General features: G+C 43.0%; 1 protein-coding gene across 1 annotated transcript in view; it reads right to left on the reverse strand.

Annotated features, from left to right (window-relative positions):
- Positions 1–25,091, reverse strand: part of CACNA1F (calcium voltage-gated channel subunit alpha1 F) — a 191,664-nt gene that overhangs the window by 41,044 nt on the left and 125,529 nt on the right. The window contains exons 15-33 of the mRNA XM_069748245.1: positions 24,862–25,069; positions 24,391–24,511; positions 22,424–22,502; positions 20,354–20,408; positions 20,061–20,094; positions 19,809–19,950; positions 15,715–15,844; positions 15,548–15,607; positions 12,806–12,912; positions 12,243–12,330; positions 9,736–9,843; positions 9,144–9,196; positions 8,670–8,816; positions 7,828–8,029; positions 6,963–7,121; positions 6,660–6,770; positions 6,416–6,499; positions 3,739–3,759; positions 710–838 (exon numbers count right to left, since the gene is read on the reverse strand). Of these exons, the coding sequence (XP_069604346.1) occupies positions 710–838; positions 3,739–3,759; positions 6,416–6,499; positions 6,660–6,770; positions 6,963–7,121; positions 7,828–8,029; positions 8,670–8,816; positions 9,144–9,196; positions 9,736–9,843; positions 12,243–12,330; positions 12,806–12,912; positions 15,548–15,607; positions 15,715–15,844; positions 19,809–19,950; positions 20,061–20,094; positions 20,354–20,408; positions 22,424–22,502; positions 24,391–24,511; positions 24,862–25,069 (2,038 nt within the window). The remainder of the gene's footprint in view (positions 1–709; positions 839–3,738; positions 3,760–6,415; positions 6,500–6,659; positions 6,771–6,962; positions 7,122–7,827; positions 8,030–8,669; positions 8,817–9,143; positions 9,197–9,735; positions 9,844–12,242; positions 12,331–12,805; positions 12,913–15,547; positions 15,608–15,714; positions 15,845–19,808; positions 19,951–20,060; positions 20,095–20,353; positions 20,409–22,423; positions 22,503–24,390; positions 24,512–24,861; positions 25,070–25,091) is intronic.

The raw sequence follows: 25,091 nt of genomic DNA on the forward strand, positions 1-25,091 counted from the left end.
TTCTCTGAATCTGGCCAAGATTAGGAGGTGACAGTGTGATCCAGCTGTCCTGGGCAGCTTTAAAACAGCGCTTACAAGCACAATAGAAAAGGGCTTATGAGTGCTGCACACGTACACCTGTCCAGCAATCGTGGTCGGTATCCAAGGCAGCGAGCTGTCAACAATGGAGAAGTGTTAATATCTCAGGAATGGCTGGCAATTTTACCAAGCAGTAAATTGCAAACTTGTTTGTATTTAAAAGCGCTATCCGACAATACCCATTTATGAAGATGGGGGAATAACCCTCTAAGCTTCCTATACACATTATGCAGATAATGACCACATATGTATAGGGGACATCAGAAGTGTTGGCCATGGAGGATTTCACAGCCATCCGCTTCCTGGTATGTATGGTATAACCAGTATTGGGGTGTTGTATGTATTATCTCATTATCTAGGTAATGTTGTCAGGACCTGGGAAGTTAGTTGGCCGCCATGTTATAATAGTGACATGTTGGTTGTCACAACTAGGAAAAGAGGAACATGCCTTGACTTGGTTCCTTGTGTTTACCATCATGGCAGCTGACTATGTCCCACCACTAGGATGTGACGTCTCAAACATTGGAGTGCTGATTTGCCAACGTATCCGCATGACGTCCCATCTCATGAACGTCCCATCATCGTGCACCGAGCAGCCGGCTCAGGACTTCTCACATTTGCTTGCACTCACCTGGAAGGATTTTATAAACGTCCACAGCAATGTCCTTATACCTTCCCCCTTACTTAGCAGCTTCACCAAACGCATCACACGGAAGAGACGGAAGAAGGTGATGGATATTCGGGAGCTGTCTTCTGAACTCTAGGGAGGAGCACAGGAAAGATAAGAGAAGATCCAGCTTAAAGGGAAACTCTAATTTTACACAAATATTACAATATTCCACTATCTAAATGTACATGAAGTGTTCAATATATTTTGCTACAACTTTACTCTAATCATCTTGATATTATGTTCTTTTAGAAAGAGAAATCCAGAATTTTTCTGGTTTTATGTGAAGCAGTGCATTATGGGAGCTCAAAAACACTTAAGGCGTTGATATTTTATTCTTTTTAGGCATGGATTGATTAAAAATAATAATAAACTAAGGTATACTCATCCGTCTAACCCCCATGCGGATCCAGTGCAGGCAGCTCCGATGGTCTGTGTCGAGTCCAGTTCACAGCACTGCTGCAGCCAGCGGTCAGGTGACTAGAAGGGCGAATCAACTGATGTTTCTCTGATGATGAGATCTTCTAGTCACCTGACCGCTGCTGCCAATTACAGCGGTACTGCAATTTCTGGACAGGGCACACACCACTTCTTGGAGTTAGCAGAGATCTCTAGAGAGGCTTGTGTCTGATCTGCGGTTGTGCCAAAAGGTCTGCCCATGTCTCATTATTATATACATATATTATGTTTTACTGTCAGAAAACTCCTTTAAATACAGTTAAAAGGAAATTCACATCTCAGATATTTATGGCATATTCACCTCTGCCCTGCGACTGGCACTTAGCTTGAGAATTGGGCCCTGTCCCATGCCTCTACAAATAGTGGGGTTGGCTACACATGTCTGGCACCATTTAGGCCTGTGCATCAATACCAAGAATAGCCTATGGGCAAAGGTGGCTCTGCTTTTAAAAAAAAAAAAAAAAAATACTAATTCCCTTTTCTGAAAGGGGACTACCCCTTTAAAATTTTAGCAAAAAGGCTTTAGCATAACTAAATGGAGATTTTATGGCAATGGGTTATAAAGATAACAGCACGATCTACAGTATGTATACAGTGGAATGTAAAAGTTTGTGCACCCCTGGTCAAAATTACTGTTATTGTGAACAGTTAAGCGAGTTAAAGATGAAACCATCTCTAAAAGGCCGAAAGTTAAAGATGACAGGGAAATGGGCTGATGCAAAGGTTTGGGCACCCTTTATATAGATTTGTGCGCTCAGATAACTTTGACTAATGTTTCAGACCTTAATTAGCCTGTTAGGGTTATGGCTTGATCACTATCATTGTTGAGAAAGGCCAGGTGATGCAAATTTCGCAGGTTCATAAAAACCCAGCCTCCTCTAACATTGTGAAAAAAACCAACAGCCACAGGTTCTTCTAAGCAGCTGCCTAGCACTCTGAAAATGGTGGAGGCCCACAAACCAGGAGGAGGCTATAAGATGATAGCAAAGCATTTTCAAGTTGCCCTTTCCGCAGTTCGAAATGTAATTAAGAAATAGCAGCAAACAGGAACAGTGGAGGTCAAGATAAGGTCTGGAAGACCAAGCAAAATTTCAGTGAAAGCTACTCGTAAGATTGCTGGAGAGGCAAATCAGAACCCCCGCTTGAATGCAAAAAATCTTCAGAAAGATTTAGCAGAATCTGGAGTTGTGGTACATTGTTCTACTGTTCAGATACACCTGCACAAATATGGCCTTCATGGAAGAGTCATCAGAAGAAAACCTCTCCTGTGTCCTCACCATAAACTTCAGTGTCAGAAGTATGCAAAAAGAACATCTAAACAAGCCTGATGACTTTTGGAAACAAGTTCTGTGAACCGATGAGGTTAAAATAGAAATCTTTGGCCACAATGATGAAAGGTATGTGTGGAGAAAAAAGGGCACAAAATTTCAGGAAAAGAACATCTCGCCAACCATTAAGCATGGGGGTGAATCAATCATGCTTTGGGGTTGTGTTGCAGCCAATGGCACGGAGAATATTTCACGGGTAGAGGGAAGAATGGATTCAATGAAATTTCAACAAATTCTTGATACAAACATAACACCGTCCGTAAAAAAGCTGAAGTTGAAAAGAGGATGGCGTCTGCAAATGGATAATCATAAACACACGTCAAAATCCACAATAGACTACCTCAAATGGCGCAAGCTGACGGTTTTACAATGGCCCTCACAGTCCCCTGATCTGAACATCATTGATAATCTGTGGCTAGACCTCAAAATAGAGGATGCAAGACGACCCAGGAATCTCACAGAACTGGCAGAATTCTCCAAGGAAGAATGGATAAAAATCCCTCTTAGCTGGCTACAAAAAGTGTTTACAAGCTGTGATGCTTGCAAAAGGTACTAGGTACTAACCATTCTACTAGGTAATAACCATGCAGGGTGTCCAAACTTTTGCATCTGCCCATTTTCCTTTTTGAAATTATTAAAATGAAAAAATTACAATTTTTTTTTTGCCTAAAATACAAAGTATCGTATATGTGTCATCTGTAACTTTAGGCCTTTTAGAGATCATCTCATCATCAACTTGCTTAACTGTTCACAATAACAGTAATTTTGATCAGGGGTGCACAAACTTTTACATGTCACGGTCAGCAAAGAAGATGAAGGAGCGTAATTTTGCTTACATTTTGAGGAATTTTTGTTTCTTTGCTGAGTAAAACATTAAAATGCTGTCAGTCATTGCTGAGGTCCCCTGACCTTACATGGATCTCTGCAATGGTCTCCTGACTTTAAGGAGCTTTTAGTGATAGGAGGAGAAGAAGGGGGAAGGTTTTATGAGGTTGGGGAGATTAAACGGGGGGAAGAAAAGCCTCTTATTAAGATCCTTTGTGCAAAACTGTCACAAAAGTATGGACGGCTATGTGATGGGAAGATTACGACTTTGGTGAAAAAGTCTATTGAAGAATGAGTGGAACCTTTAGCTCCTTTTTCTTTGGGGTTAGATGAGGTATATACATCTCCATGATGGAATAAGGTATTACAGGAACTACGTACCTCCCCGACATGCCCTCCATTCTGCATCACACATATGTGTCAATAGTAGGGGATGATGATGGTGGCGGTCATGATGATGATGATGATGATGATGATGAATCCATATGACGATATATAGGGAGATAACATCAATTAATACACAAATCCATCAATGAATACAAACACTCCATCAGGAACCAAGCGTGTGATAAATAATGATAGCAATGCAATGCCAACAGTAAAATCCCCAAAATCCCCAAAAGACAAGGAGCCAAATTACTGTTTCCTTGGCGGAGTAACAAAGCTGCCTTTACATTTCCACCTTGAACATTTATGGCGTATCCATATCCTTTGGCATCTGTGGCTATGTGGAGAATGGGGGTCCTCAGACTTGTCTGGCGAGGTGACCATTGGCAGCTAAATCTATGTCATCAGCATATTTGTATCTTGCGCTCCCTTCTAAGTGAAGTATGGAAATATGCTTGGCTTTTTCAATTACTCCCATAAAAGTGAACATACTAATGCACATGCGTGGCTAGTCCACCTCTCCGTTCTCTGCCTGGATCTGGTGGCTGTCGACCATGTCATCAGTCAGGTGTGGTGCGGTGACCCACGTTACAGCCAGGGGGCGCTGTGTGTGCGCTTCAAGATGCGCTTGGAGGCACAAATGTGATGAGACAAAGTCCGGCAGGAGTGTAAATGGCCAGTGTGGGTGTTGCAGAGGAAGTCACTCTGGGCTGTCAGTCTGAAGTTAAGTTGGTGTGCTGGGACCTGTAGTCCCACAAGTAATTGTGTAGTTGTAATGGGAGACTGGCAGGGCTAGTTATGAGAGATGGGAGAGTCAAACTGGCCACACACACACTCCCACCCAAGGGAGTGGTTACAGGTATGTAATGTGACCAGGGTGTGGGTCACATGGTTCCTGTGTATGGATCCGTTTGGTCCATGTGCAAGGTCCTGGCCGGTCAGTGTTGGAGTCTCCTGGCATTGGAGAAGTCCTGTAAGCACCTGAGACCGTGGACCTAGTAGACGATCAGTGTTGGATTGTCCTGAAGTGGGCTGGAGTCCTGGAAGCACTGCTGAGACTATGGACTGAATTCTCGAGGATGTTGGATTGTCCTGGGATGGACTGGAGTCCTGCAAGCACTTGGTAAGATCATGGACTGATGGCCTGTGTGTTGGAAGTGCCTGTGATTGGACTTCCTGGAAGCGCATGGAAGGGCTGTATCTACAGAGCCTGAGACGGTTTCTGTGTTGGGGAAGCTACAGTTCCTACTGTGGGTCTGGACTATCCGAGGGCCCTGGGCACAGGGACGGTGATCCCAGTGAGGCAGTTTCCCTGTGAACCAGCACTGGCAGGAGTCAGTGTGTGGAGCCGAAGCTCCTGAGAGGTAACCCCTGGTATGGGAAAAACCTGTAATATATGGCAGAGACATATCTGCCATTGGAACAGACTGTTGGGGTTTAACATGTTCCGTTGATGCATGTAATGAACTGTAATGGAGAGAAAAGACGTGACTGACTACCAAATGTTTTGTAAAGCCACACGTGTTAAAGTAGCAGACTGTGTGTAACCTGGCTTATGGTGCGGTTTATGACGCTTTAATAAACCGGAACGGACTTAATTTGTGTGAGAAATCGTGCCTGTATGCGTTATTTCTGTGCAAAGCGAGTGTCCCCCAAGACCCGAAGTAAGGGAAACGGTACACAGGATATGGGTCGAGAGCCTCCTACCCCGTTTTCTACAAATGAAGGACTTACATCTATCACTGTGGCATATCTTGTGGGAATTTTCATAATTCTAGAGTTTTTAGTTGTTCGATGGGAAGAGTCCCGTATTTCATAATTCAAGATCGTCATTGTTGGCTCCACCAGGAATGACTTGACATAATGATGGAGTTGTGTCCTGGATTCTTGCTCATCCTGCTGCATCTATTTGTCAGATTTGTGAGCCCTGTAAGATCCCATAATCTCCATTGTGCTGAGCTCTTCCTTACTGCAGGATGTGGAAACTGATTTTGTTGCTTTTGCTTGGAACAGGCAATCGAATGGGATTTTTTCAGGCATCACCAGGATTCCTTTTGCATCTTTTTCCACCAGTGGTCAGTCATTATTCTCTGAGGTTAGATGCATACACTTGTGACTGAAGGCAGAAGGTTGTCAGCCATAGGCAGTGGATCATCGAACACCCTTACATTGGTGCTCAATACGGCCATCGAGTTTTCTTTTATACCAACCATTGTGGCAGAAGCGGAGCTGATGCCCTTGAGATCCTCATGATAAAAATGTGGCTTATGACAGCAGAAAATTAAGGGATGAGATCTAGATTAACTTATTTTTGACAATCAGGCACCCTATCTTAGTCATGTAATGTCCAGGAAAAAGGGACTCCTGAAGAATCAGGAGATATATAAGCAGTGGGGATGGATATATGGGTGTCTAACGAACTCAGAATTGACCTGGTTGTGGTCATTGGATATTTAAAGGATTATTCCAGTCATTAAACGTTATCACTAATCTAAAGAATAGGTCATGACTTGCAGATCAGTGAGGATTCAGGAGAATGGTGCTCCGCAGTGCCCAGTTGGAGTGGAACAGTGGCCGTGCCACCACACGCCACCACTCCATTTATTCTCTCTAGGACTGCCGAGTATGTAACCATGTATTTATACTTCATTTTCATCAGTCCAGTACTTACATTGACTTCTGTCACGGCAATGTCGACCAGGCTACCCACCACGATTAAAGCGTCAAATGTGTTCCAGGCATCGCAGAAGTAATGCTAGCCAGACAAAGTGGATAAAACTATGTATTATCCTTATAGCGTAAAAGTATACTATATTTTCAGCATATTATGAGCCAAACACAGACCGGGGAGATCATATCCGCATCAGAACAGACTACTGGGACAAATGCGGGATAATCAGACACATGGGACTGACCTTGGGTCTGAATGCGGTGAGCTTCAGCACCATTTCCACAGTGAAAAGACCAGTAAAAACCATGTTAAGGATGTCCATGGCATAATTAAACGGCTGTGACTGTTCATAATGCTTTAATAGAATAGAAATAAAGTATTTATTAGCTATATTGCGTCCATAGATCATTATTTTTTATTAAAAAAAAATATATTTTATATTATTAGAAGTCTAAATACTTTATCATTATGTTTTATTTCTCCAAGAACGCAATGCTAGACTATGGTATGTCCCGATATAGACGGAGTTACTGACGGCGTCAGTTACCTGCATGGCCAGGGCGATGGTGTTGAGAAGAATAAGAACAAACATAATGTACTCAAATCCAGTGGAGTTGACCATGTACCAGACCTTGTACTGGTATTTGTGCTTGGGTATATACCTCCGCAGAGGTTGGGCCTTCAGAGCATATTCCACACATTGTCTCTAAAGAGATAAAAAAAAAAAACAATCCGTTCAGAAAAAAACTATTCCTGGTTTATTACCAACCGTATCATTCGGCAAGGATGGCAATGCTAAAGCTGATGCACTCTCAGTGGAATACTCATATGTTCTCGATAGGGAGAAAGAAGTAAGCCGCTGCCAGTCACCTCTGTATTGCCACCCTATAGAAAAAAGGATTGAGCGTGCTGAAATCCAACATGACCAATCTTAATTCTCCCCGATGGAAGAAGACGTATGTTTAAGTGTCCTATAAACTATGTAAACCCCAATAGACATCAGACAAAAATGGAAAAATGAGAACTTAGACTCTTTCAGCCATATTCGCTTGTTTTGGTCAGCCAGTACTCATCATCAGCCAAAAAAAAATCTAATGTGACCCACCGATGTTTTAAACAATGATCAACGTTTGTCGGTCGGTAATAGGAAGATTTAAGACAGCTGATGATGGTTTGTTATGGTGAAGGTCAGCCATTTTGGACCACTCTTATCTAATGTCCATGATGACCATTAGCCCTGATGGGCCTTGGACACCCCTAAGCCGCCAAGCTAGTTTAATTGCAGGGCCGATATGATTCACAACCACAATCCCATGCAGTGAACGCCAGCATTGGACATTTAATTCCTAAGCTTTGTTTTTGCCCGGCATTCAGTAAAATGAATAAATTGTCATCTTTTCTGTTATGATCACCTGATTCTTGTCCAGCTCGCAGTTCTTGTACTCCTGCTCACCCTGTGCTCGAAAGGTTATGATCACGAAACCCACGAAAATGTTCATCATGAAGAATGCAATGATGATGATGTAGACGATGAAAAAGATGGAAATTTCTACCCGGTAATTGTAAATCGGTCCAACATTTTCCCCGTTGGCATCGATCGCTTTATACAATAGCCTAAAGTAAAAATAAATTGAAAACAGTAAAAGAGAATGAGGCTAACGCCAGGCTTACACCTGTGGACCGAGGCCATTAAATGACCGCTGATTGGCTACCTGAACTCTGTCGTTTAGACTCCAATTCTATGGGCACAGAGCAATCGTTAATACGATCCTCCTATGCCCATAGGATATTACGTTCTTGGCAGCACATGTCCTTGTTTATACAGGATGATGTGCTGCTGAGAACAATGTTTTTTAAGTCGGGTGAAAAAAATGTACACTACATTGTCAGCAAGCAGCCAATCAGTGGTGGGGGCTTGGTTATACAAATTAACCTGACTGCTGTGCACCTGAGATGTAGTCCTGTAGTGATAATCTCCTGTTGATAAAACAACTATTGAATTGAAACTACAACACAGCCTAATAAGTACCACATCCCTGAATTAGGCTCTCTTTAACTATATTATGCTGCTCTTGGATCACATAGAAAATACCTAGTGACAGATTCCCCTTAAATATTAATCTGTGGGAGCTAAAGCTAAAATATGTGTATTTTTATACTATGTTTTTGGAGGCCCTTTGCTATCTCTAGAGGCAAATAGGAGCTGTTTCGTAATACACACAGGTACAAGACAGTCTGTCTTGCTTTGACTTACGCTGGCCAGCCCTCAAAGGTGGAGACGGTGAAAAGAGCCATCATTCCAGACAGGACGTTGTCAAAGTTGAAGTCGCTGTTGTGCCAGATTCTCTCTCGCACCGTTGGGTGGGTGACATCCCCTTCCTTGTACACAATAAATGTGCCCCTAGGAACAGTGCATACATTTAATAATAGGTTTTTTAAATGTATCTGTATGTGTATGATACATAGAAATTGTGGATACAAGAGTGTTGCTGTTCACACGGATATCATCAATACTGTTTTTTACAGAATTCATGATGGAACCATTGTGATCCAGTTCTCACCAACTGACTTGTAATGGGTCTATAATGTTTTTTTTGTTCGCTGGTTAAAATAGTGCAAAATGTTACACAATTCATCCATCATATAGCAAGATTATTTAATTATCAGAGCCGTATTGTAGTTTTACAAATGCATCTATAGGCTCCTAATACTGATGACGGGCGCTTACTTGCACTCCTCTGGACCATGCTTGGCTTCATCTGTGCAGCTGTAGAACTTGCCCTGCAGAAAGCGGTGTCATGTCAGGAAAGCTGACCAGACATATAAAATTAAAAATCTGAATATCTGAAATGGCCAATTTCAGCAAAGGAAAATGTTCACGACGGCCCTAGGTGTAGAGTGAGATATTGGCTCATTTGATCATCCAAATACCACTTGGCCCATTTCAGTAACCAAGTCAGTCCCCTTGTATGTAGTGCCTGATATGTAGACAGAAAAAGAGGCCCTTGAAATGAGTAGTTATCTAGCCCCCTTCTAGCACAGTACCGACACAGATGGGGGAGACAAAGTTCTCCTGTGTTAAAGCCTTGTGGAGGTGCCGAAACCCGGGACTGGGGCTGACACTGGGATATCAATAAGGTACATTGCCTCCCTTTCTCATTTTTTGCATTAAAAATGTTCTATACTTTTCTCCTACATTTATTTGCAAACTCTGTGGAGAAAAACCCATGCGGCACAGGGTGATGGGTCCACTCTATGCTCTCCTTTTGACCCCATGGTGGATACACAGAATTACAAATAGACTGATATATGGTTTCTACCTTAAAGAGTTGAACTCCGATGCAGGCGAACATGAACTGGAGAAGAGTGGTGACGATCATAATGTTCCCGATAGTGCGGATAGCCACAAACACACACTGGACGACATGCTGAGAAGACAGACATGGGGTGGTCCTATAAATAACATATGTCACCTGTCTACAGCATAGATGATTAATGTATAACTGCTGGATGTCTGACTGCTGAGACCCCAATGATCACAGGCAGAAGGGTCCCAAAGTCCCCTTTGGTAAGTGAGCAGCGGGGAGCATGTGAAACTGCAGCGCCCCAGGGTCCTGGTCGTTGCAGTAATGTCATTCTTCCACCAGGGAGAGTGATGTTACGTCTGATGGCAATAAAGGAGATCACCTTACCAGGTATCACAAACCACACAACACACTTCACACTCCAGTCCACCAGGGGGAGCTATGCTCCTATCTAGTAGGGCACTCCTCACAATTAGGTAAAACTGGTGGTCTGGATAAGAAGTTAGTTAGAATCTGACTGCGCTTCACCCAGGCAGTACCTGTCAGGCAGACAGGGGAAAGGAGGAACATCAAACAGCTGCAGACAGAGAGGTCCCTGACAGGGGTGGGATCCTGTCAGAGGCCTAGATAGAGGGTTACGGAGCTGCGCCTGCCCCGACGTGCAGCAGGATCCTAAGAAAGGACACAAAGAGAATTGTGTTGCTGAGAGTGATAAACGAAGTCATAGCACAAGGAGAGGAATCCAGAGGGAGTTCTGCCCTGCAATAGGCTGCCTCCCTCTGAGGCGCAGAAGCCGGTAGCCAGAACACAGAGGGAGTAAGGATCTCTGTGCTTTACTTCAGAGACTGGCAGGACAGTTAATTCCACGTTAGCTGCCCGACCTTACACCCAGGAGGCACCGTGGCAACTTGTGGGGGCCGGGGCATCTCTAGGGTCCCTGTAAAAAGCCTCAGGCCATCAGTCATACAGGTTTGTCCTATCCATACCATCTGGGGGACAGAGAGAAAGAGACAGAACACCTAGAACACCAACATCAGTTGTGAGGACCTCACTGAGAAGCTCAGCAGGGAGGTACTACAACACTCAGGCGCTAGAGGAAGGCTACTGATTTCCACCTGGATAAGGGGACTCTGGAGTTGCCTTCAGACCGGCTGGACTCTGCCTACCCTGTGGTCTGGTGCTCTGGACTGTGGACGCTGAAGCCTTCAGTAAAGGTAAAGAGATTGCAACCTTGTGTCCTCGTTATTCACTGCGCCTTACAACAGCCACCATTCTCCACCAACACTCTGGAAAGCCCTGGGAATACACTTCACCTGTGGGAAGGTATACCATCTAGCTGTCATAACATCACCCCAGCGGACCCCTGAGCAGTGTCGGTCACCCTGACCGAATACCACAGGTGGCGTCACGAACATTATCCCTTTAAAGACCTTTCCCTCATTTTCAATGGACGTTTCCCTAGGGCCACGGACAGGGTCAGCCACCGTGACATCCCCACTGAGAACAGAACGGCCCGGATCAGAGTACCCATTGCCCTACACGGGGGGGCGTTCCAGAAACCACTGATCCACCATGATGGAATGGTGGTCGCTCATGCTCACTACTGCTTCACTCACACAGCGGACTTTGACCTCTCTATGTTTCAAGATAGGTGGAGGGCTCAGAAGTCGGACCCCCATCAATTATACATTAATCCCACAGATAAATGATGAACATTGTGTATGGAACAACCCTTGTAACTATCTTTTTGTTCTAAAATAAACATTTGGGGAGGCTCCTGCTGCAGCCAGTTGTCTTAGGACAGGGAGGAGATAGAAAAATCTCTGTTTATCCCCAAAGCTCAGCAATGTCCTCTAACACTTAATATGAAACCAAATAAGATAAAAAGAAAAATGAGATTTCTGGGAGGAAGTATTAGGATATTTTTCATGTTTTTGTGCAATTTCAGTGATTAGTGCTTCTTTAAATGGAAGCTGTCATGTTCAAAACATACAACAAACGCTATTTACCTGCAAATATAAGGTTAAAATTCGGACTGGCCACCTCACTGAAAATGCGGCTATAGGTAGGAAACTAAATTATATCCTCCTGGGAGCCGCTCACTTTCAGTCATAGGGGCGTACATGGAGCAACTGCATAGAGCTCAGTATACAGTGCAATCACTCCCCGACACTTTTATTCACAGTTTGCTCTGCAGCACATCTGTGCAGAGCGAGCTTGTCAGTCAAAGTGCCGCGGTGTGCTTACAGCTGCACTCACTATACCATGAGCGTTGACCGTCATCACTCCGTGTAAGTCCCTATGACTAAAAGTCAGTGGCTCCAGGGAGGATACAAGTAATTTCCTCCCTGTAGCCACGCTTTCTGTTCATCAGCCAGGCAGCATTTAAACCCTATATCTGCAGGTAAAAAGGATTGTTTTTTGCACCTGGCAGGTTCATGACACAAAAGTTAATGAATAAAAGATTTTTTTTTTTTCATAGTATGCTTTTTTTTAATTTTTTTTAGTATAAACGGTTTTACCTTCAGCCCTTTGGCTCGGTTAATGGCTCTCAGCGGACGTAGCACTCTCAGTACACGGAGAATCTTTACCACAGAGATGGCACTTGAGCTGCAGAAATTAACATAATTCAGTTGTTTTTTTCCAGAGCATACCAGATCCTTTTATTCTCAACAGAGAAAAGCCGCCAGCTGAAGCTTATTTCCTTCTTCTTATTTAAGGGACAATATTACCGATTTTTGTAAGACAAACATGCAAGCTCAACCAAGCCGGATCATGCATGTTTATAGTGGGTCACAATTAATGGCTGTTCTGCCGGCAGCTGTCTATGGTGTACTTTTAATGTCGTATTTACAGTAACAGAATAGTCTGAATAGTGTCAACGGGGTTTCAGTGCTGGTCAGAGATCACAGACCTTACAAATCTAATCTTCTCCCAAGAATCACTATGACATATCACCAGCTCATTTTGAGTGCATTTCTCCCGAGTCCACAAAATTAAATTTCTGTTTTGTGTCCATTTTGCTTGCGTTTGATCCAGTCCTTTGGAGAATGAATGAGGAAAGAAGAAAGTGTTCCTGACTTACTGAATCCCAAAAGAGATGAGAGACACGCTGACAACAAGCAGATCCAGGAGGTTGAACCAGTTTCTGCAGAAAGAGCCTTTGTGCAGGAAGGCACCATATGAAATCATCTGGAGGAGACACAATTGGTAAGGAAGAGCGGGCACAATATACGACTGATAATAAAATGCAAAAAAAAAAAAAAGGATAAAGACGAAAATCAAAGCATTGCATTGGAAACTCGTAGTGAAAGAACGAGCAGTGTCCTATAGTGATATTAGCTGTACGTTTCGCTACGGCTTCAAGTAAACAGCCCTTTACATAAGATTGGTGGCAGATGAAAAGACCCCTAGGCTTTGGGACCTTATGGTGGATAAATATGCTATAGACATGTCAAGCTTGGTCACTTGAGCAAGCATGTACACTGCTCAAAAAAATAAAGGGAACACTTAAACAACAGAATATAACTCCAAGTAAATCAAACTTCTGTGAAACCAAACTGTCCACTTAGGAAGCAACACTGATTGACAATCAATTTCACATACTGTTGTGCAAATGGAATAGACAACAGATGGAAATTATTGAAAATTATCAAGACACACTAAATAAAGGAGTGGTTCTGCAGGTGGGGACCACAGACCACATCTCAGTACCAATGCTTTCTGGCTGATCTTTTGGTCACTTTTGAATGTTGGTTGTGCTTTCACACTCGTGGTAGCATGAGACAGACTCTACAATCCACACAAGTGGCTCAGGTAGTGCAGCTCATCCAGGATGGCACATCAATGCGAGCTGTGTCTGTCAGCGTAGTGTCCAGATGCTGGAGGTGCTACCAGGAGACAGGCCAGTACAGCAGGAGACGTGGAAGGGGCCATAGAAGGGCAACAACCCAGCAGCAGGACCGCTTCCTCAGCCTTTGTGCAAGGTGGAATAGGAGGAGCACTGACAGAGCCCTGCAAAAAGACCTCCAGCAGGCCATAAATCTGCATGTGTCTGCACAAATGGTTAGTAAACGACTCTATGAGGATGGTCTGAGTGTCCGATGACCACAGATGTGCGTTTTGCTCACAGCCCAACACCGTGCAGGATGCTTGGCATTTGCCGCAGAACACCAGGATTGGCAAATTCGCCACTGGCGCCCTGTGCTCTTCACAGATGAAAGCAGGTTCACACCGAGCACATGTGACAGATGTGATAGAGTCTGGAGACTCAGTGGAGAGCGATCTGCTGCCTGCAACATCCTTCAGCATGACCGGTATGGCAGTGGGTCAGTAATGGTGTGGGGTGGCATTTCTTTGGAGGGCCACACAGCCCTCCATGTGCTCGCCAGAGGCAGCCTGACTGCCATTAGGTACCGAGATGAGATCCTCAGACCCCTTGTGAGACCATATGCTGGTGCGGTTGGCCCTGGGTTCCTCCTAATGCAGGATAATGCCAGACCTCATGTGGCTGGAGTGTGTCAGCAGTTCCTGCAAGATGAAGGCATTGAAGCTATGGACTGGTCCGCCCGTTCCCCAGACCTGAATCCGATTGAACACATTTGCGACCTCATGTCTTGTACCATCCACCAACGTCACGTTGCACCACAGACTGTCCAGGAGTTGGCGGATGTTTTAGTCCGGGTCTGGGAGGAGATCCCTCAGGAGACCATCCGCTGCCTCATCAGGAGCATGCCCAGGCATTGTAGGGAGGTCATCCAGGCATGTGGAGACCACACACACTACTGAGCATCATTTCCTTGTCTTGAAGCATTTCCACTGAAGTTGGATCAGCCTGTAACTTCATTTTCCACTTTGATTTTGAGCATTATTCCAACTTCAGACCGCCGTGGGATATTAGGTGTGAGTTACGTTGATCATTTTTAGGTTTTACTGTTCTCAACACATTCTACTATGTAATGATTAAAGATTTACAACTGGAATATTTCATTCAGTGATATCTAGGATGGGATTTTAGTGTTCCTTTTATTTTTTTGAGCAGTGTACAGTATATATATATGGTATGGGTTTGGAGGAATAGCTGATGGCTATACAATATGGCCACCTTGAGACAAAGCCTTAAAAGTGTATTCTCATATAAGTAAGGGTCCGACCGGCGGCACAATACAACTTCAGATCCATAAACCTTTACCACAAAAATAAAAAAACTGCCCAGCACCTCCAAACAGAATAAGGCAAGTGTGAACAACTGCAAGTTGTCACAACTATTTAATATAAGCAAGAAATTACAGCTGCACTCTGAAATACAATCATATCCAAACAATTAATATATGAAATTGGAACTGCACTACTGCTAGAGAAAATATATTAAATGTAGGTACTTACTGCACAAATTGGCCAATTCATGAGAGCCTATCTGCCATAGCAAGGCTTTGATAAGGGTATTTGGTAGGAAATTACATCGCCGGGGGTCATACTTCTCTGATCTTGAGAATGAAGGATCTGAATCGCTGCTTCACAGTTCTATACCTTCAATGGGGCACTCTACAGCTCTGCTGCACCTCCATTAAAGTGAAATGTGCCCATTACAGTTCCCCTAGCTGGAAGCACTGCTATCCAAGTAACTGTGAAGGGGATGCCGCAGTGATTCAATATCGAAGCCCCTTCATACAGTACAGCAAGGATCTTTGCGGTTGGACCCTCATTGATGATTAAATGATGGCATATCCAGCAATAAACCATCAACAAGATATGCCATCACAATATACCCTTTAAAAAAAGATTTAATGGACAAGTTTCAGATTACAAGGAACAAAAATGTTTCTACCTTCAGTAGGATCTCCACTGTGAAGATGGAGGTGAAAGCATAATCGAAATAACCCAAAATCTGCAACAACAAACAACACCCCCAAAACAATACATCAGAAATGGCACACGGATAAGAATACAAATACGCCATCTTTTTATGCCTTAACTCATCTTCATGGTACTCACATGATTCCTGAAGGAGTGGGCACGTATTGGATCTTCTGCAGCCAGGGAGATGCTGCTTAGAATGATGAAGACCAGGATGAGATTGGTGAAAATATGGTGGTGAATCAATCGATGACAACCAACTCTGAGCCTGGCATAGAAGGGTGAAAATGAACGGCAATGCTTTGTAAAAAAAAGACGGAACATATTCATTTATTATTGCTAATACAAAATGCAGGAACACGTATCTTGATCTGTGATAGTGCAATATGGATGAACATCTCTTGGTATACGAGAACGATCTACGTCAATGAGAAAGTGTCCATCACATGGATATTGTCCTTTGTTCTCCACAATTTCTGAGTGGCATGTGCTCATTTGCAGAGATGGTAAATTGTTGTAAATTGTTGGGCAGCTTTTTAAAGATTCCCACTGCAAGAAGATTGACTCTTCTCTAAGAGGGTTCACGTTCTTTCATCCTACTCTACAGCACTGCTTCTCAGACTTTTCCATCCAGACCTCTCCATCCTTGGACCTCACTAGTGGTCAATACTTACTCGGAGAGAAGACCTAGTAGAATTCAACCAGTGCTCCCAGTACCAGCCACAGGGTTTCCAATACCATCCATAGAATATATCTAGTACCCCATAACAGTCACTGTATCCACAGTCAGCACTTACTTTCCTCAACTCTCTTCTGTCTCTATTGCTAAAAGCTTTTTTTGTGGACTGGAAAAAACTAACCTAATGACCAGAAATAGTATAAAATGATGACAAAACCATTTCTCATCTTATAAATTTGCCAGAACAGTGTGAATGCCCTGCTGAATTTGAGGAGTATGCTGCGCCTCATCGAGAACTGGAGTAGAAGATCCTACCATTCCTACATCACCTGGGTATTTTTCTTTTACTTTTTTTTTAGCAAATATGGGGTACCCTAATACTACCATACAGATTGAGAAGTAATTTTTTACAGAGTCTCTAGAAAAAACAAAGACCTGACATTCTTTGCACATCGTTCCTCGGATCTTTGGATACAGAAGTGTAATTACAGCAGTCGCCGCTGAAACTGGGCCTGGCAGGTGAGGTGCCCGCTGATGCCAGCAATTACTTCCTCAGATGCACAGTCAGCAGAGGTGTATTGCAGCGCACATACCTGTTGGGTCCATGAGCAGCAATACATTCTGCCGGCCAATCAGAAGCCAGCATCTGACATCAGCGTGCACGTGACAGGGGGCGCATGGCAGTGACGTTATACGCTCCTGTTGTTTGCATGCTGAAGTCAGCTGCCGGCGTCAGAAGAGGACGTCGCACAGCGGAGAAGCAGATGGGAGGGGAGTATTTATTTTAAATCAGTGAGTACATGGTGGCCATACTACTATATGGACAACTATGGGCAGTGCATTAAACTATATGGAGGACTATGGGCTATGCATTATATTTTATGGAAGATTATGGGGGTGCATTATACTACATGGAGTACTATGTGCTTTGCATTATAATAATAATAATCTTTATTTTTATATAGCGCTAACATATTCCACAGCGCTTTACAGTTTGCACACATATAATATATAATATAATATAATATATGGATGACTCTGGGCTGTGCATTATACTATATGGATGACTCTGGGCTGTGCATTCTACTATATGGATGCATTTGGACTGTGCATTATGCTACATGGATGACTATGGGCTGTGCATTATACTACATGGATGACTATGGGCTGTGCATTATGCTACATGGATGACTATGGGCTGTGCATTATGCTACATGGATGACTATGGGCTGTGCATTATGCTACATGGATGACTATGGGCTGTGCATTATGCTACATGGATGACTATGGGCTGTGCATTATACTACATGAATAACTGTGGGCTGTGCATTATACTACATGGATGACTATGGGCTGTGCATTATATTATATGAATGATATGGGCTGTGTATTATACTAATATAGAGGACTATGGGCTGTGCATTATATATGGAGATGCATTATACTATATAGAGGACTATGGAGGATGCTCTATACTATATGAAGGACTATGTGGGGTGCATTATACTGTATTGTGGACTATGGGCTAATTACACTATATGGAGAACTATGGGCTGTGAATTGTACTATATGGAGGACTATGGAGAGTTCATTATACTTCTGCTATGGGGCCCCATGACTTCTATGTACACCGCTTGTGAGTATAATAGGTCTTTTTTTCTATACATTAAAGAACAGAGGCAGAACGGGAGACATATATACCAAGATGTGCGATATATAGTGGGGGAAATAAGTATTTGATCCCTTGCTGATTTTGTAAGTTTGCCCACTGACAGAGACATGAACAGTCTATAATTTTAAGGGTAGGCTAATTTTAACATTGAGAGATAGAATATCAAAAATAAAATCCAGAAAATCATTGTATTTGATCCCCTACCAACCATTAAGAGTTCTGGCTCCTACAGACCAGTTAGACGCTCCTAATCAACTCGTTACCTGCATTAAAGACAGCTGTCTTACATAGTCACTTTTATAAAAGACTCCTGTCCACAGACTCAATTAATCAGTCAGACTCTAACCTCTACAACATGGGCAAGACCAAAGAGCTTTATAAGGATGTCAGAGACAAGATCATAGTCCTGCACAAAGCTGGAATGGGCTACAAAAAGATAAGTAAGACGCTGGGTGAGAAGGAGACAACTGTTGGTGCAATAGTATGAAAATGGAAGAAATGCAAAATGACTGTCAATCGACATCGGTCTGGGGCACCATACAAAATCTCACCTCGTGGGGTGTCCTTGATCATGAGGAAGGTGATTAGCCTAAAACTACACAGGGTGAACTTGTTAATGATCTCAAGGCAGCTGGGACCACAGTCACCAAGAAAACCATTGGTAACACATTACGCCGTAAAGGTCTAAAATCCTGCAGTGTCCGCAAGGTCCCCCTGCTCAAGAACGCACATGTGCAGGCCCGTCTGAAGTTTGCCAATGAACACCTGGATGATTCTGTGAGTAATTGGGAGAAGGTGCTGTTGTCAAATGAGACAAACATTGAGCTTTTTGGCATTAACTCAACTCGCCATGTTTGGAGGAAGATAAATGCTACCTATGACCCAAAGAACACCGTCCCCACTGTCAAGCATGGAGGTGGAAACATTATGTTTTGGGAGTGTTTCTCTGCTAAGGGCACAGGACTGTTTAACCACATCAATGGGAGAATGGATAGAGCAATGTACCGTAAAATACTGAGTGACAACCTCCTTCCCTCCGCCAGGACATTAAAATGGGTCTTGGCTGGGTCTTCCAGCAAGCAATGACCCAAACATACAGCCAAGGCAACAAAGGTGTGGCTCAAAAAGAAGCACATTAAGGTCATGGAATGGCCTAGCCAGACTCCAGACCTTAATCCCATAGAAAACTTATGGAGGGAGTTGAAACTCCGAGTTGCCAAGCAACAGCCTCAAAATCTTAATGATTTAGAGATGATCTGCAAAGAGGAGTGGACCAAAATTCCTCCTGATGTGCGCAAACCTCATCATCGACTACAAAAAATGTCTGACTGCTGTGCTTGCCAACAAGGGTTTTGCCACCAAGTATTAAGTCTTGTTTGCCAGATTGATCGAATACTTATTTCTCACTGCAAAATGCAAATAAATGTATATAATTTATACAATGTGATTTTATGGATTTTATTTTTGATATTCTATCTCTCAATGTTAAAATTGAGATTTAGTTTTCATCGCCGCAGCTGAATGATTTACATCTGTTAGCCAGCATAAGTACATGTGGGGGTTGCATGGTTGCTAGGGAATCCCCACATGTAATCAAGCTGGCTAAGAGATGTACATCATTCAGCTGCGGTGAGGAAAACTAAATCTCCGAGCACTAAAAAATACTCGGAGGACACCCGAGCGTGCTCAGGAAATCTCGAATAATGAGTATATTCGCTCATCACTAGTTATGTACTTTATGGCTATTGTGACAAAAGTGGTAAATAAATTATTAAGATGGTTGTATTAGCCCAAATGACTCAGGTTCTCTCAGCCCCACACTACAGTCACGCCATCCATAGGAGAGTCATCCCAAAGACACACAACTAGAAATCCTCTCACAGGTTGGTGTTGCTCAGGATGAAGAAGGCACTGCCCTCTGGTATTGGAAGAACTTTCTCCTTTGGTGCAAACTCTGCAAGTTTATCCATATGAGAATCCGGTAAACTTCCCTCTTCCTCTTCTGCCTCTGCCTCTTCTTCGACTGCTGGAAGGGGGGACATGAAGAGACATTTTGAAATTGCGGTAACGAATCCCCCAAAAATGTGATAATCAAAACATGAATGTAATGCGAGATCTGCTTACATTCTTCACATCCCTGTTCTTCCTCTTGATCTCCTTCAGGAGCCTGAGGGATGAGGATATGTGCATTTAGGATGACACTTTTTTTTTTTTTTTAAATGGGTGTTAGACACGAGAAAAATATGTTTTCCTTTTTTCTCAAACAGCGCCACTCTTGCCTATGGACTGGTTCTGGTATTGCAACAGTTCTATGCAAGTAAATGGTACTGAGTTGCAAAACCAAACACTGCCCAATGACAGGTAGGACACATTTTTTCATAAAAAAAAAGAGCAGCCATAGTTTTGAAATAAGGATACAAAAATACAAGCATTACCTTGGTCGAGCTGTCTTCTTCTTTTTTCTCTGACTTATTGTCTTCCCTGAAAGTAATGACAAATTGAGATATTATTACAAGTCTCCTGACTCTGAGGCCTCTTTCAGATGTCAGTGATTTTTCACATATGTAAAAAACGGTCCAAGTTTCATGAGAGTTTTGGATTCGAGTCCATTTTTGATAGGATCAAAAATTACTCATTAAAATCAATGGATCTGTGAATAAAAGCGATGCCAACAGAGTGCTACACATTTTTTTTTTTTTGCTCCTTAATAGGTAGGAGACTTTTGGACATTCTTTTTTTTAGATGAGAAGAACGGATGAAACATTTAGGCTGCCATCACGCTAGCAGTATTTAGTCAGTATTTTACATCAGTATTTGTAAGCCAAAACCAGGAGTGGAACAAATAGAGGAAAAGTATAACAGAAACATACGCACCACTTCTGTATTTATCACCCACTCCTGGTTTTGGCTTACAAATACTGATGTAAAATACTGACCAAATACTGATAGTGTGACGGCAGCCTTATTGTAAAAACAGGTAGGCAGACGGAGCACTAATGAAGGTCTGATCCTGCAAATTTATGGAAATTGGTCCCTTTTTTCCATATAGGAAAAAAAAAGGATGTCTGAATGAGAGATTAGAGATACTATACCTATGTATACTTGTATCTGCCCTGGGAATTTCACCATCCAAACATTAAGCAAAGGTCTAGATGTGGCAGATAATTTTCAAAGGGCAGAAAATCCATAAAAAATGGCAGAAACATCTGCATGTGTGGATAGGTGTTCTGTCCATTCTAGGAAGGACAGTGTGGTTCCAATTATGCATTAAAGTTTACTACTATTAGTGTTTTGGTTTTGCTTTGTTATAGCACCATCCAGTGGTCGTTAAATTTATAACCTGTGTTTAAGGCTACGTTCACACGATCCTGAATTTCCTGCGGATTTTTCAGGTCCTTTTTTGGAAAATCCGCAGTGCAAAATCATTGCATTTTGCACTGCGGATTTTCCTGCGTTTTCTTCTGCGGATTCCTCTGCGGGTTTCCAACTGCACTTTCCTATTGGTGCAGTCGGAAACCCGCAGAGGAATCCGCAGAAAGAATTGACATGGTACTTCTTTTTTTCCGCAGCGTTTCCGCGCGGTTTTTCCGGGGAAATTCAGGATCGTCGGCACAGCGGGTTTCGTTTTCCATAGGGTTACATTGTACTGTACCCCACATGGAAAACGGCTGCGGATCCGCAGCGGCAAATCCGCTGCGGATCCGCAGCAAAAACCGCACCGTGTGAACGTAGCCTTAGTTATAATTAGAGTGTTGCATTGTGGGATTGTACCAAGGTTTGCTGGGAGAGAGAGACTTCATTACTTTTCTGTGTACTTCCTGGGACACACGTGCTTATGTGCTGTGCTGGAACCATCTATTTACTTGCCATCCTGGTTAAGTTTATCTGGTAAGATTGTTACTTCTGTTCTTGTAATATAGTGTTGTACAGAATGAGTTTTACTGTATGGCAGTTAGTATTTAGGAAACCTATGATCAGTGACTTACTGTATGTAGTTATATAGAAGTTGCATCATCCTGTATACCTTTCTGTTAGTTGTAAAGTATCAGCTGTGCTATTATTTTACCCAATACTTATCCATATCATTTGTATTCTTATAGTTTTACCGCGCTCATGTTTACCAATAAACAAGTTAGACTACAGAGAACAGTCTGCTTATTTGGGAGACAGAAGTGGTTTATGCCGTATGTCGGATCACACACCGTATCAACGTGTATGAAGACAGAACAATAGGTTTCTAGGTAGATTTACACTGCGTTTACACAGAATCCGCACCACAAATCTGCTATGTCTAGGTTTACCAAAAACCATGCTTCCTATATGTGAAGATGTCTCCGATGATAATTAATTAAATCACTTTTTATTCTAACATGCACTGAAAGAAAAAAGAATATTCAAATTTATTTAGACGCTTAAAGCAATAACTCCAATTTACTAGTGTCCATGCAAAGGCCCTAATCTATTTTGAAGGTTTAGTATTGAGGCATTATTCTCACTTCTTGTCTTTGCTGTTAATATTGTCTCCATCGGCCAGATTGTCCACAGCGATAGCCAAGAAGACGTTCAGCAAAATATCTGTGCAGGTGAGTCAAGGACGTATCTGTGCGATCCCAGGGCACAAGATACACACCTAATTGATAAGTTAGAACTGTAAATGACTTTAATAGAATTATAGTTTAAAAAAAAATGGGTTTAAGTACTGTAGTGGTTAGAAAACTTTTACAAGATTTTGCCAGCGCTGTGAATTTTTTGCTTTAAAGCGGTACTCCAGCCAAAAAAAGTTTGACTGGAACATCAGGGCGCATGCTCCTCCTTAACACCTTTTCCTTCCAGCTGGGGGACTGGGATTGTTGATTGTGGGGGTCCTGGAGTTTGGAGTCTGCTGATCTGGCTTCCAGTATTTAGGTGATAGATGCTTGAGACAAAAAAAAACTTTAATTTGACTCTATAAAGACATCACCTTGACAAACAGCATCCAATATCCAAATAGTAGAAATGTGGGGGTGCTATACACTGTGCCTGACAATGCAACTTCTTCCTGTGATGGCAGGGGCACAAAGGCCACATAAAGTAGACACCGATACTATAAATGGTAGATGGTGGCCCTGTTCCAGATTTTGTATTCGGGGCCCAGGAGCCTTAGAAGTCAACCAAAATGTCTTATCATTGATCTTTGACAAAAATGGAAACTTTTGTGCAGTGAACAGCACGAAAAAGAATAAAACTCTTTAGAAAAGTTGCCAAAATAAATACTGTGGTATAATATATATAAACTGTGAGGCAGAGACTGGTGTCACATGGGGGTCGCTGTTTGTTCTCCCCAGGATGTGCACAGAGGTGTATGAAGGCCATAGGAGTGCATGGCAGTCACAGGCCTAGTGGTGGCTGCAAATACAGACTAGAAATAATAAAAGTAAGTGCTAGTGTCCAAGGCAGATGTAGGGAAACCTGCTCTGGGATGTTGTGTTGTGAAGCAGACTGCAGGATGGTAGTCATGCAGTCGGTTTCATTCCAGGCCCAGGTTTTCCATGTAGTAAAGAATAGTAATAACAGTCCTAGGAGCGCTGGAAATTAGACCAAAACAAGGATTTTAGTGTTGAACCACAACGTGTTTCAATGGTTAAACCGTCTTCATCAGGTGGAAGTTGAACTTCCACCTGATGAAGACGGTTTAACCGTTGAAACGCATTGTGATTCAACGCTAAAATCCTTGTTTTGGTCTCATTTCCAGCGCTCCTAGGACCGTTATTACTATTCTTTACTACATTTTGTATCCTCCTAGAAGGTTAACGGCTGGAGCTGCGGTGGACCTTTTGCTTTTAATTTTAACTGTGACCCTCACAGCGCTCCCTAGTGACCGCTTTCTTTTCCCTTGAATTTCAGGTTTTCCATGTGGCTGAAGGCCACAGGTTGCCTTGCTAAAATCCCTGCAGTAAAGGGTTTGGGTGTGTCAGGGCCAGTTTCAATTTTGGTGTAGGTGAGCGTGCAGAGCAGAGGTTGTGCAGAGCTTTGTCTGTTTGAAGAGACACAAGACAGAGCGGAGCCAATAGGCCTGGCACCCACAGCAAACACAGTGGTGCTGTCATCCATGGTGACTGGACTTGGAGGTGGACTGTCTTGTGCCCGGAGGTGAACCGGATGTAGATTGTCCAGTATCTTAGGAGGAATGGCGTGTTTAACGGCTGCAAACAGGTGGACATAGTACCCGGCTGTAATCCGGAGGATATCAAGGACTGTGTACGGCTGTGAGTAAAAGACATTGACACGGCAGTGCAGTCGCCCATGGCTACTGGTCAAAGGGAAGGCCAGCGTGTTTAGTGACTGTAAATGGTGAAAGCTATGAGTAAGCGACATTGACACGGCAGTGCAGTCGCCCATGGCTACTGGTCAAAGGGAAGGCCAGCGTGTGTAGTGACTGTAAACGGATACATGTATATTTACTTATTGAGATATTAAAGGATACAATTTCCACATATGAAGAGGATGATAAAATATACACAGACCAGCATTCCAGGAAAGAATGGGCCCCCGTACGCCATGATCCCATCATACATCACTGCGTTCCAGTCTTCACCGGTCAGGATCTGAATGATATCAATAAGAGAGAACGTGAATATATTATAGAAAATAAAAAGATGCCTGATACCACCAATGATATCAAAGAGTTATCCTAAGGAGAGCTCATAAGTATTAGGTCTTTGAGGGGTCCGACTCCTGGCACACCTGCCGATCGGCTAAACGAATGTCTGGAGCGCCTCATCCCTTTATTGTTAAGCGCCACACATTTATAGTGGCAGTGTCTGGTACTGCAGTTTTTTGTGGGACTGAGTTGTAATGTAATACCAGACATAGCTGCTAACTGTTGTACAGTGCTTAGCATGGTGAAAAATGAATACTACCACCCATCTAATATTATCAATATCACAGCCCTCACCTGGAAGACAGTGAGCAGCGCCTGTGGGAAGGTGTCAAAGGTACTTCTTTTGGTCTGAGTCTCATCAAAGTTGAATTTTCCACCAAAAAGTTGCATCCCAAGCAAGGAAAAGATGATGATGAAGAGGAAGAGGAGCAGCAGCAAAGAAGCAATGGATTTCATGGAGTTCAGCAGTGAGGCGACCAGGTTACTTAATGATGCCCAGTGTCTGGTAGTTGTGGGAAAAGAGA

The sequence above is a fragment of the Ranitomeya imitator genome, chromosome 2 (assembly GCF_032444005.1).
Source record: "Ranitomeya imitator isolate aRanImi1 chromosome 2, aRanImi1.pri, whole genome shotgun sequence".
Taxonomy (NCBI): domain Eukaryota; kingdom Metazoa; phylum Chordata; class Amphibia; order Anura; family Dendrobatidae; genus Ranitomeya; species Ranitomeya imitator.